General features: G+C 41.7%; 1 protein-coding gene across 1 annotated transcript in view; it reads right to left on the bottom strand.

The window, feature by feature from the left end:
• Window positions 1-734: 734 nt before the first annotated feature.
• PSMC4 (proteasome 26S subunit, ATPase 4) overlaps window positions 735-11,351 on the bottom strand; it is a 643,785-nt gene continuing 633,168 nt past the window's right edge. Inside the window, exon 10 of the mRNA XM_044079358.1 lies at window positions 735-994. Within this exon, the coding sequence (XP_043935293.1) occupies window positions 881-994 (114 nt within the window). The 3' untranslated portion in view covers window positions 735-880. The remainder of the gene's footprint in view (window positions 995-11,351) is intronic.

Genomic DNA, 11,351 nt, shown 5'->3' with positions numbered 1-11,351 from the left:
TCACCTATGTACACAAACTCATTTACCAACCTTCCCTTTGTCCCTCCCTCTCCTCTACCTTTAAAATGCACCACCCACAACGACTCCTAAGATCTAGCAATCAAAACCTAATCGAAGTATATAAACCCCTTCACCCCCCAGGACAAAACCTACTATCCTTTTCCCTAGCACACCTATGGAACTCCCTCCCTCCTTCCATTCGAACCATCACTAGCCTCCCATCCTTTAAAAAATCACTTTACTCCCATCTAATATCCACATGGGAATGTTCCTGCTCCCACCCCTCTTAACTTATTCTCCATCCCGTACTGTCTTCCACTTCACATACTTCAAATACCAACTCCATTTTTCACATCTAGCAATCAACATCTTATTCTCAACTATCTACTTCCAACTTACTTCAACCAACCTCCTATTTTCACCTAATCCTACTATTTTTTATCTTATGACAACACAAACTTACTAGTGCATTGTTCTTAAAAAAAATACAGCTTTGTCTATTTAATCACAGTAACTTTTGTTATCTCTTAGAACGAGAAATAGTTAAACTGTAAATTGTTGCTATCTTTTGTGTAATCTTTATGTTGGAGCTTTTCTCCCCAGGACTCCATTGAAAACGGGTTCTTTTGGCCCAATGGACTATCCTGGCTAACCAACTGCAAATAAATTTAAACTGCAGTACTTTCACCAGTTTTAAAATGGGAGTAAACAGCTAAGAAAGAATTAAGAAAACATTTACCACAACAATATTTTATTATCTATATTCTCTTTAGCAGCACAACTATGTTGATCTGTACTCTGTAGCAATGCAGATAAAAGTGTTGGAACAACAATTTTTCAGAAATGGAAGGCTGCTGTAGTACAGCCCTGCTCTCTTCATTTACTTATAAAATTCATGTTCCTGTTCATCCTTCTTTATTACAGTCTTATAAGCTTTTTCAAAATCCTTTGCTAGAACAATATAACGGTTCTCTCTCACAGCTAACATACCAGCCTAGAAAAAAAAAGAAAAATCCATGAGGGAAATAGTTTACTTATAAATGAAGAGTATAAGCAATACATTTAAATGTAAAAATTCAATGCAATTCACACCTTATTTATCTGCAAGACACATGGCATGTTATATGGTATTTCTTAGTCATGCTAAACCAGCCACAGTTTTAAGTGATGTCCAAATGATGTGCCTATTATGTAAGAGTTTAACAGGTCAACAATCCCTTCTTTAACAGTACAAAAAATACCAGAAGATACTAACGTCAGTACATCTTTCCTAACAGAAACATCAGATACCATAAACATAATAAATTAATATGAATGGAATGAATTAAAATGAAAGGACAAAAAAGAAGAGACCTGCAAGTCTGGAAATTGGAGCAGGATAAAGAAATTAAGGAAGTACAAACAGCATGTGGAAATAGTGAAATACATACTTAACAACAGGACAAAGCACAAGATAAAGTAAGGATATGACAGATCGGTTAATATTACACTAAAACACAAAAGGGAAAACAGTGACAGGTGTTCCTGAGACAATACAGGACTAGGAAAGTAGAGTTGTGTACACTTACCATAAATGTAGATGTTAGTGTGTATTCACTGTTGCAGTCATAACCTGTGGGTTATCCCTGCTTTGGTAGCCCTCGGCTGGCCCGAATACCACAGTCAATGTTTTTGTGTGCTGGCTGCGGTCGCTTGTGACGTCAATTCGTCAGTGCTATAAAGTAAGGCAGCCAACGCCATTACATCAGTTTTTCTTGCCCTAACCAGTCAGAAGGACGTATGGTAAAGTGGTCTTGGTGGCTGAAAGCCACCATAAGAAGCTTGTGTCTCCCTAAGGAAAGAGGATATAAGGGGGGAAGGAAGGGGGGGAACCAGGACTGCATCAGTGAATACACTCGAACATCTACATTTATAGTAAGTGTACACAACTGTGCTATGTTCTTCGTGTTTCACTGTTGCAGTCATCACCTGTGGGAGGATTCCCAAAGATGAGTAGAGGGGTGGAAGGATTAGTTAGAGACCTAGGCATGGGTAAGCACGCCCTGCAGAACTGCAGAGGCAAACCCTGCTCTAGCCTTAGAGAAAAAAGGTAGGTGGTAATGCTTTGTAAAGGTATAGACAGAGGTCCAGGTGGCAGCTTCCAAGATGTTCCTGGTGGGAACTCCTCTGAGGAATGCTGTGGAAGTGCAGGCTATCCTAGTGAAATGGGTACGACTAGACTTGGGGGGGGGGGTCCCATGTAATCTGTAGCAGAAATGGATAGAGTGTGATATCCATTTGGAAATGGTTTGCTTGGAAATGGGATTCCCCTCTGCCCCTGGGGCAAAGCTGACAAGACGTTGGTCTATTTTCCTGAAGGGTTTAGTATGGTCCAAGTAGTATCTGAGCTGTCTGTGCATGTCTAGTGAGTGCAGAATTCTTTCCCCTTGTTTTGAGGGTTAGGGAAGAAGGTGGGTAGATGTATGGTCTGGTTGAGAGTCACATTAGATACCACCTTGGGCATAAAGAAGGGGTTAGTCCTCAGGGAGATCATGTCTGCATGGAAAATGATGCAGGGTTCAATGGCCAACAATGCCTGAAGTTCTGAAATCCTTAAGGTAAAGTGATAGCTAGTAGGAAAACAGTCTTCCAGGAGTGGTATTTCAGTTCTGCTGAAGCAGCAGGTTTGAAGGTTGGTAAGGTTAGTTTTTCCAAAATATAATTCGGGCATGGGTGGCCTTCTTGCAGGTCTGATGTTAGAAGCCCACTCTGAGGAATTGTTTAATCAAAGGATGTAAGAACAAGGGATGTTCTCTATCAAAATGATCTGAAATAGCTGAGGCGTGGATTTTAATAGAAGAGAAAGTACAGTTGTGTACACTTACCATAAATGTAGATGTTCAAATGTATTCACTTTTGCAGTTATTACATTTGGGTAACCATGTAATCTGCTGGCAGGTTGCCCTCAGTTGGCCTGAATAACAAAGTCTTGGGTCCTGCGTCGGTTGCGGTCTCCTCTTCCATGACGTCAGAGGTATAAAACATGCAGCCAACGCCATTTTAATCAGTTTTTCTTGCCCCAGATGTCAGGTGCCCCCCAAACAGGGAGCAAAAAAAAAAAAAAAATTTATATATATATAAACTGTAAATATATAAATGCACATTAGAAACATAAAATTTACCTTCAACTAAAATCAAATACACCACAAAGGCTTTTGAGTATACTGAAGGAAAGAAAAGGTATAGAAAGGGGGCTGGTGGGTGGGTAATCCGGACTGCAACAGTGAATACACTCTAACATCTACATTTATGGTAAGTGTACACAACTGTACTATGTTCTTTGTGTTTCACTGTTGCAGTTATTACATTTGGATAGAATCCCAAAGCTATGGATGGGAGGATGGAACTAAATGGCATTAGGAGCAGCTAAAAGGTCCTGCAGGACTGCAGTGGCAAAGCCTGCCCTGTTTTTAGAGAAAAGAGGTAAATGATAATGCTTTGTGAACGTATGAACTGAGCTCCAAGTAGCAGCTTCTAGAATGTCTCTGGTAGGGACCCCTCTGAGAAAAGCTGAAGTAGAGGCAGCCCTGGTGGAATGGGATCTGAACCCCTTGGGCACAGGTTTGCCATGGTGCAAGTAGCAAAAACGAATGCAATGGCTTATCTATTTAGAAATAGTCTGCTTTGATATAGCCTTCCCCTCTGAACCTGCAGCAAATGCTACCAGTAGTTTGCTCAGACTTTCTTAGAGCTTTTGTCCTGTTTAAGTAGAAGCTTAGTTGTCTGTGTACATCCAATGAATGCAGAATCCGCTCCCCCTTGTTCTGCGGATTTGGGAAAAAAAGTTGGCAGGTGAATGGTCTGGTTAAGAGCCACACTGGATACCACCTTAGGCAGAAAAGAAGGTTTGGTCCTGAGGGCTACCCTGTCCGGGTAAAAAAATAATGAAAGGCTCCACTGCAATGAGAGCCTGTAGTTCTGAAACCCTTCTAGCCTAAGTGACTGCCAAAAGAAAAGCGGTCTTCCAAGAAAGAAATTTTATATCTGCAGTAACTGCTGTTTCAAAAGAAGGCAGGGTGAGTTTTTCCAGCACAAAATTGAGATCCCATGCAGGGGTTGGGTGCTTTCCTGGGAGGCCTTAAATTTTTGGCCCCTCTAAGGTACTGTTTTTAGCAGTGGATGAGAAAAGAGGGGAGGCTCTGTGTTGTAATGAGCAGAGATGGCAGAGGCATGGATTTTTATTGAAGAAAAAGATAGGCCCTTGTCAAGCATCTCAGTTAAGTATTGTAAAATCCGAAGAATATTGAGCTTTGCTGTGTCTATTTCTTGTGCTTGGTTCCAAGCACAGAATCTCTTCCATTTATCAGCGTAAGATTTTCTAGTACTAGGCCTTCTGGCTTCCAAAATGACATCCATCACAGGTTTACCGAGAGATGTGGTTGGTAAAATTAGTTGATTAGCCATGCTGCAAGATTCAGAGTTTGGAGCTGAGTGTGCAGAATTTGATAGTTCTGCTGAGACTATAAGTGTGGTGTTTGAGGCAAGTACCATGGAGGAAGGTGCGACATATTCCTTAGAAGCGGGTACCAGTGTTGGCGAGGCCGGTCTGAAGCAATTAGAATCATTTTTGGTTTTCCTGTCTGACTTTTAGTAAGACCTTGGAGAGTAGAGGCAGAGGGGGAAAGGCATACACAGATAGATTTTTCCAGCTGAAGGACAGAGCATCCACTTTCCATGCTTTTTTGTGATGAGTTCTTGAGCAGAATTTGTCCAACTGATAATTTTGGGAGAGGCAAATAGATCTATGTTTGGGCTGCCCCATTCCTGTGTTAATATGCTGAAGATTTGTGGATCCAGTTTCCATTTGTGTGGGTCCATAAGATTTCTGCTTAGGTCGTCTGTCGGAGTATTGTGCTTTCCTGGCAGGAACTGAGCTTGAAGACGTACTTGCCAAGTCAAGCTTGTGCTCCACAAGGCCATGGCTAGTCTGTAAAGGGGGTAGGAATGGGTACCCCCCTGCTTGTTTATGTACCACATAACTGTGGTGTTGTCCATCTTTATCAGTAGTTGTCCTGGATGAAGTAAGTCCTTGAAGGCTGTCAGCACATTCTGAACAGCTAGCATTTCTTTCTGGCTGATATGTAGATGCATTTGGTTTGGGCTCCATTTGCCCTGAATGCATCTCCCTGTCAGGTGGGCCCCCCAAGCATAGTCTGATGCGTCTGTAGTTAGGGTTTGGGTGGCATGTTTCTGTCCACCATAGAAACTCCTGTTGCAGGCAGGGAATGAGAGGAATCATTGTTTCCAGGCTGTGACAATGTTGACTCCATAAGCTTTTTAGGTACCACTGAAGTTTCCTCATATGCATATGGAATTAGTAGAATGTAGGATGCTATGAACCCCAAGGCCTGCAGAATTTGTCTTGCAGATAACTGGGTCTTTGTAGCCATCTGTTTGAAGTATGATGTCAACTGCATGTGTTTGTCTGGCGTGAGGTAAGCCATCTGGACAGTTGTATTCAACCTTGCACCCAGGAATGTAATTATTTGAGAGGGTACCAGTTGTGATTTCTTTTTATTTATGGTGTACCTTAGGCATGCTAGAAGCCTATTTACAAACACCAGATGTTGAAGAGTGTCCTTGTCCTCTGCCTGAATGAGACAATTGTCCAGATAAGGATAAATTTGAATGTTTCTTTGTTTGCAGAATGCAATTACTGGTGCCAGGCACTTTGTAAAGACCCTGGGTGTAGTAGATAAGCTAAAGGGCAGTGCAGAGAATTGGTAATGCAAAAAGCCTGCTTTGAAGCGGAGGTATCTTCTGCAAGATTCCCTTATTGGGATATGCAGGTATGCCTCAAGTCTAGAGTTACTAACCAAGCATTCTTGCCTAGCATAGGCAGTAGCTGTTGTAAAGTCAGCATTTTGAATTTTGGAATGTCCAGAATCGTGTTGAGAATTGATAAGTCCAGTATTGGACGCCATGATTTGTCTTTTGTCCTTTTTCCATTTCTGGTACCGGTTGAATAACCCCCATATCCATGAGGGACATGGCTCGTTTCTGGGCCTCTGTCCACTGGTTTTGTGGCAGATCAGGCCATCCGTTTGCAATTGGCAAAGTGTGGAAATTAAATCTGTATCCCTGGGATACTATGTTTAATAACCACTTGTCCTGGGTAATTAATTGCCAATTTTGAGCATGAAGTGCTAGTTTTCCCCCCAAAGGGGCTGCCAAAAGATAAGTGCTTGGAGATGGTAGAGGAAAGTCATTGAGACTGCTTACTGTAGGGTTGTGCTTTGTTACCTCCAGATTTGGAGGTGGAGGCACCCCATTGCTTTGACCTGTAAGATCCCTGCGATTGATATCTGGAGCCTTTAGAGTGCCTGGGTTTGCCCTGAGTGGCTCTGTCGGATACAGGAAAGGACCAGTTCTTAGTAGGCCAGTGCCTACTGAATCTGGGTGGTTGTACTTGCAACAAATCTTTTACAGTTTGCACAGATTTAGCTTTTTCTTCCATTTTCTTTAAAACCTCTTCTGCCTTATTACCAAACAGACTATCATGCTGTAAAGGGGCATCCAACAATTTAGCTTTAACACGATCAGGCAGATTTTGCTCCTTGAGCGACGCATGCCTTCTTATCACAGATCCAGTTATGGCGGCCCTGCAAGAGGCCTCCAAGGAATCAAAACCACATTGCACAGTATGCTTTCTAACCTGTTCTGCTGAATGCAATAAATCCTGTAACTCTATTTTCCACACAATCAGAAATCAACATCATTTTCTGTTTCAGTAAGGCCATAACATGCTGTTGATATTTGAGCATATGAAACTGGCAGTTTAAAGCCCTGATTGCCAAGGTTGCAGACGTATAAACCTTCTCACCCCAACTATCCGGCGCCCTGGAATCTCTATCAGAAGGGGTATAATTTTTGGCTGTAGAAGCCTTAACACCCTTGGGACCCTGTAATATCTGTCTGGGATACTAGAAGCCGGAGGCAGGGAATCAGAAGCCATGCTTGATTCCAAGAATACATCATCAACAATGTCTAATACAGGAGGGTATTGCCAAAGGCCTATGCTGAGGAAGAAGGAAATCCCTAAGCCTCTTTTTGATTTAGAGAAGTCCTGACTCTCTCAGTGAAAATGTTCCCTTAAAGTATGCAAAGTCTCTCCAAAAGAGTAATCCTCATGAGGAGATGCAGATGGGATGGATTCCTCTGCATCAGAATCCTCATAGGGTGGAATAGAAAATTCCTGATCAGAAGAAATGGAAACCTGATCTGAAGATTCATAATCAGTGCCTTGCCTAGGCCTCTTAGCAAAGGGGGGGGGGGGTTGGGAACCCCTGACCAAGGTAATTAAATCCTCAGCCATTTTGATCATTTACTTTTTAGGCATAGGGGCCCCATATATGCTGATCTCTTTATGGCTTATATCGAGGAAATCATGATTTATGATGATATGCATAATTTGTTTCTGCCTGATATTGATATATGGCGGAGATATTTGGATGACTGCTGGATGGTATGGAGATCGGATATTGGGTATCTGCATGAATTTATGGAGTATTTAAATGACAACAAATGGGGAATTCAATTTACCATTACTTATGACCAGAAATCCATTACCTTTTTGGATGTTCTGGTTACTAAAAATGAGGATGACACTCTTAAAACTGAAGTTTATAGGAAATTCCCCCAATATAATTCTTTACTCCATGCCTCCAGCTTTCATCCAAAGCATATAGCAAGAAACATTCCAAAATCACAATTTCTTAGAATAAGACGTAATTGTTCAGAAGATGTTAGTTTTAAACATCATGCTCAGGATCTACACAAAAGATTTATGAATAGAGGTTATAGCTCAGGATATGTTACTATGGCTCATAACCATGCCTGTGGTTTGAATAGGCAAAATTTATTAATATATAAACAGAAATCTTCATCATCTAATACACTTCGGTTTACTACTACGTTTGGCAGGAACACTAACAGATTTATTAACATTGTCAAAGACAATTGGAATATACTAAAAGCTGACAGCAAGATCCAATCACTAATTCCTAATACTTGTTCTTTCTCTTTTCGTAAAGGAAAAAACTTAGCAGGATATTTTAATCATTATAAACATCATTCTGAGTCTCGATTACCTGTATTATATCAAACTACCATTTTGGGTGATAGATTGATTGGATGTTTCCCCTGTGGGCATTGTGTCAATTGTAAATACATTTTGAAGTCCAAGGAATTTACTAGTAGAAACAGTAGTATTGTTTTTGATATTCGCTTTTTTGCCAACTGTAACACAGACTGGGCGATTTATATGGCTTGTTGTAGTTGTCATGCATTTTATATAGGTCAGACTTCCAGACCATTCAGGCTACGTATGTCTGAACACCTTAGTGATATTAAATGTAAAAGAACTACCAATGCCTTATATAAACATACACTCACACATACAACAGCAAAATTCCACTTTATTATTATAGATAAACTTATTGGTGATCGAAGCCAAAAATCTGGTTGGCATAAGAAACTTGTGGATTACAAAACTTGGGGCTTTGTTTAATCCAGGACTTAATGAATGTTTTTGATTGAACTCTTAACATGTGGTGTTATCAGACTATTTGTAATTATTATTCATTAATATTAATGAGTTCATTAATTAATATGTAAATGTCATCCAATGATATGTCTTTATTCATTATACAAGACCACACCATATTATATGTCCTTTGTATTTCACTGAAGAAGGCCAGATTTTTTGTTAGCCGAAACCGGTCTGCTTTTTTCTTAATATAGAATGGGGTCTTAGTAGTTTTTAATAAACTACTATTTACTGCATGGTTCACCTGTTGCTGGCTCTACTTTTTTGAATTTGCCTAAGCATGTGGCTCATGTTTTTTAGACATACAAGTCGTTTCTGATCTTGTTTTTGTTGATGGCGTCTGTTTAATGTAAAAATGTTGAGGCCTGAAAACACCCTCAGAAGCCGGTGCCTGCTCAGCGGCTCCGGACCCATCCAAGGGAGAGACATCTGCGGGTTCAATACTTTGCGAATCTCACGGCATACTGGACTCTGAATGGGTCTCGGTACAGGCCTGCGACTCAAAAGTAGCGGGTATCAAGGGTTGCAAAAGTGCCTCACTGAGTACCAATGATTGGCTTAGGAGAAGCTTCGCCATCGGTTTTGGACCTCGACGGTCTGTCTCTGTCTTTCCTTGCATTTTTTGTGAACTCCGGTAGTCGGATTGCTTACCGATGACATTTCAGGGTAGTTAATCTTGAAGCAAAAATATACCGACGCTTAATAGTGCGTTGGTTAAATGTAGCACAAAACAGACAGCAAGGCACATTGTGATCAGGGCCTAGGCAAGGGATACAGTACAAATGAAAATCCTTATGAGGTATTTGCTTCCCACAAGTAATGCAATTATTAACTTTTACTGACCTCGGTCAGGAGCAAGAAAAAGTTTCCCCAACAGGGTACTTGACTTTAGACTGAAGACTTCGGTTCGGAAACTCAAATATGAAAATTTCAGGAGTCTGCCGACTGGCACTTGCGAATTGCTTCTGCTTCGTCACCATGCAGCAAGAAAGACGGATTAAAATGGCGTCGGCTGCAGGTTTTATACCCCTGACGACCCGACGTCATGGAAGAGGAAACAGCAACCGACGCAGGACCAAAGACTTTGTTATTCAGGCCGACTGACGACAACCTGCCAGCAGATTACCCAAATGTAATGACTGCAACAGTGAAACACGAAGAACATGAAGAGGCCACTAATGAGAAACTCTGCTAGATAGTCCAGGATAAGAGGGATGGAAGGTTGTGAGGAACTGCCCCCTCTGGACTGACTCCAGTCCAGGAGCAGAATAGTACAGTTGTGTACACTTACCATAAATGTAGATGTTCAAGTGTATTCACTGTTGCAGTCATTACATCTGGGTTATCTGCCTGCAGGTAGCCCTCAGCCGGCCTGAATATCAAAGTCTTGGATTCCTGCGTCAGATGCAGTCTCCTCTTCCATGATGTCAGGGGTATAAAACATGCAGCTGATGTCATTACATCAGTTTTTGTTGCCCCAGGTATCATGTGCCCCCATAATTGGAAGCAATTATATGTTATGTTACACCACCAACAAAAAGCAAATACATCAGAAAGCTCAAATACACCAAACAAGGAGCGGTAGAGCCAATATAAAAGTCAGGGGGCTGGAGGGAGGGTAACCAGGACTGCAACAGTGAACACACTCAAACATCTACATTTAAAGTGTACACAACTGTACTATGTTCTTCGTGTTTCACTGTTGCAGTCATTACATTTTGGTAGATTCCCAAAGCTAATACCAAAGTAGATCCTGGGTTCCAACTGTGTAGTCAAATCAGCAAGCCAAGCAGCAAAAAAACTCCAGGAAATGGATCCAGGCACAGTTCACAGAGTTTATTAAACAGTTTAAAATGGAATAGTTTCAGGTTAAGCGCTTTCATCCATGTATACAGACTTCTTCAGAACATACTCACAATAATCACTCACCCTTAAATACATAAAAATCCCGCCTTTAACCACAATTATTCAATTAGATTCCCAAAGCTAAGGAAGGGATGAGGAAGTTAGAGAGCATTAGGACCAGCTATTAGGCCCTGCAAAACTGCAGTGGCAAAAACGGCTCTGGATTTAGAAAAAATAGGCATGTAGTACTGCTTGGTGATGGTATGAGCAGAGCTCCAGGTAGCAGCTTCTAGGATGTCCCTGGTAGGGACTTCCTCTGAGAAAGGCTGTACAGACAGATGCAGCCCTGGTGGAATGTGATCTTATCCCCTGTGGTCTAGGTTTTCCATGGTACTTACAGCAGAAATGAATGCAATGGGATATCCAGTTAGAAATGGTTTGCTTTGAAATGGCCTTCCCTCTGCCCCTGCAGCAAAGCCAACTAGCAGCTGTTCAGATTTCCTGAGAGGCTTAGTCCTGTCCAAACGAAATCTAAGTTGTCTGTGCACGTCCCAAGAGTGCAGAATTCGTTCTCTTTTGTTTTGTGGATTAGGAAAAAGGGTAGGCAAATGAATGGACTGACTTAGGGCCACACTAGACACCACCTTGGGCATGAAGGAAGGATTGTTCCTGAGGGAAACTCTGTCTGCATGGAAGATAATGAAGGGTTCCACTGCCATGAGGGCCTGTAGTTCAGACACTCTTCTTGCTGAAGTGATGGGCTAGAAGGAAGGCTGTTTTCTAAGAAAGGAATTTCAACTCTGCAGTTGCAGCTGGTTGAAATGGAGGAAGAGTGAGCTTTTCCAATACAAAGTTAAGATCCCAGGCTGGAGTAGGGGCTCGCCGGGGGGGGGGGGGGTCTTAAATTTTTAGCCCCTCT

Source organism: Protopterus annectens, chromosome 8.part0 (genome assembly GCF_019279795.1).
Source record: "Protopterus annectens isolate FY-2018-M chromosome 8.part0, PAN1.0, whole genome shotgun sequence".
In the NCBI taxonomy this organism is placed as follows: domain Eukaryota; kingdom Metazoa; phylum Chordata; order Ceratodontiformes; family Protopteridae; genus Protopterus; species Protopterus annectens.
Note: the sequence above shows the minus strand (reverse complement) of the source record. Positions and strands in the feature narration are given on the sequence as shown.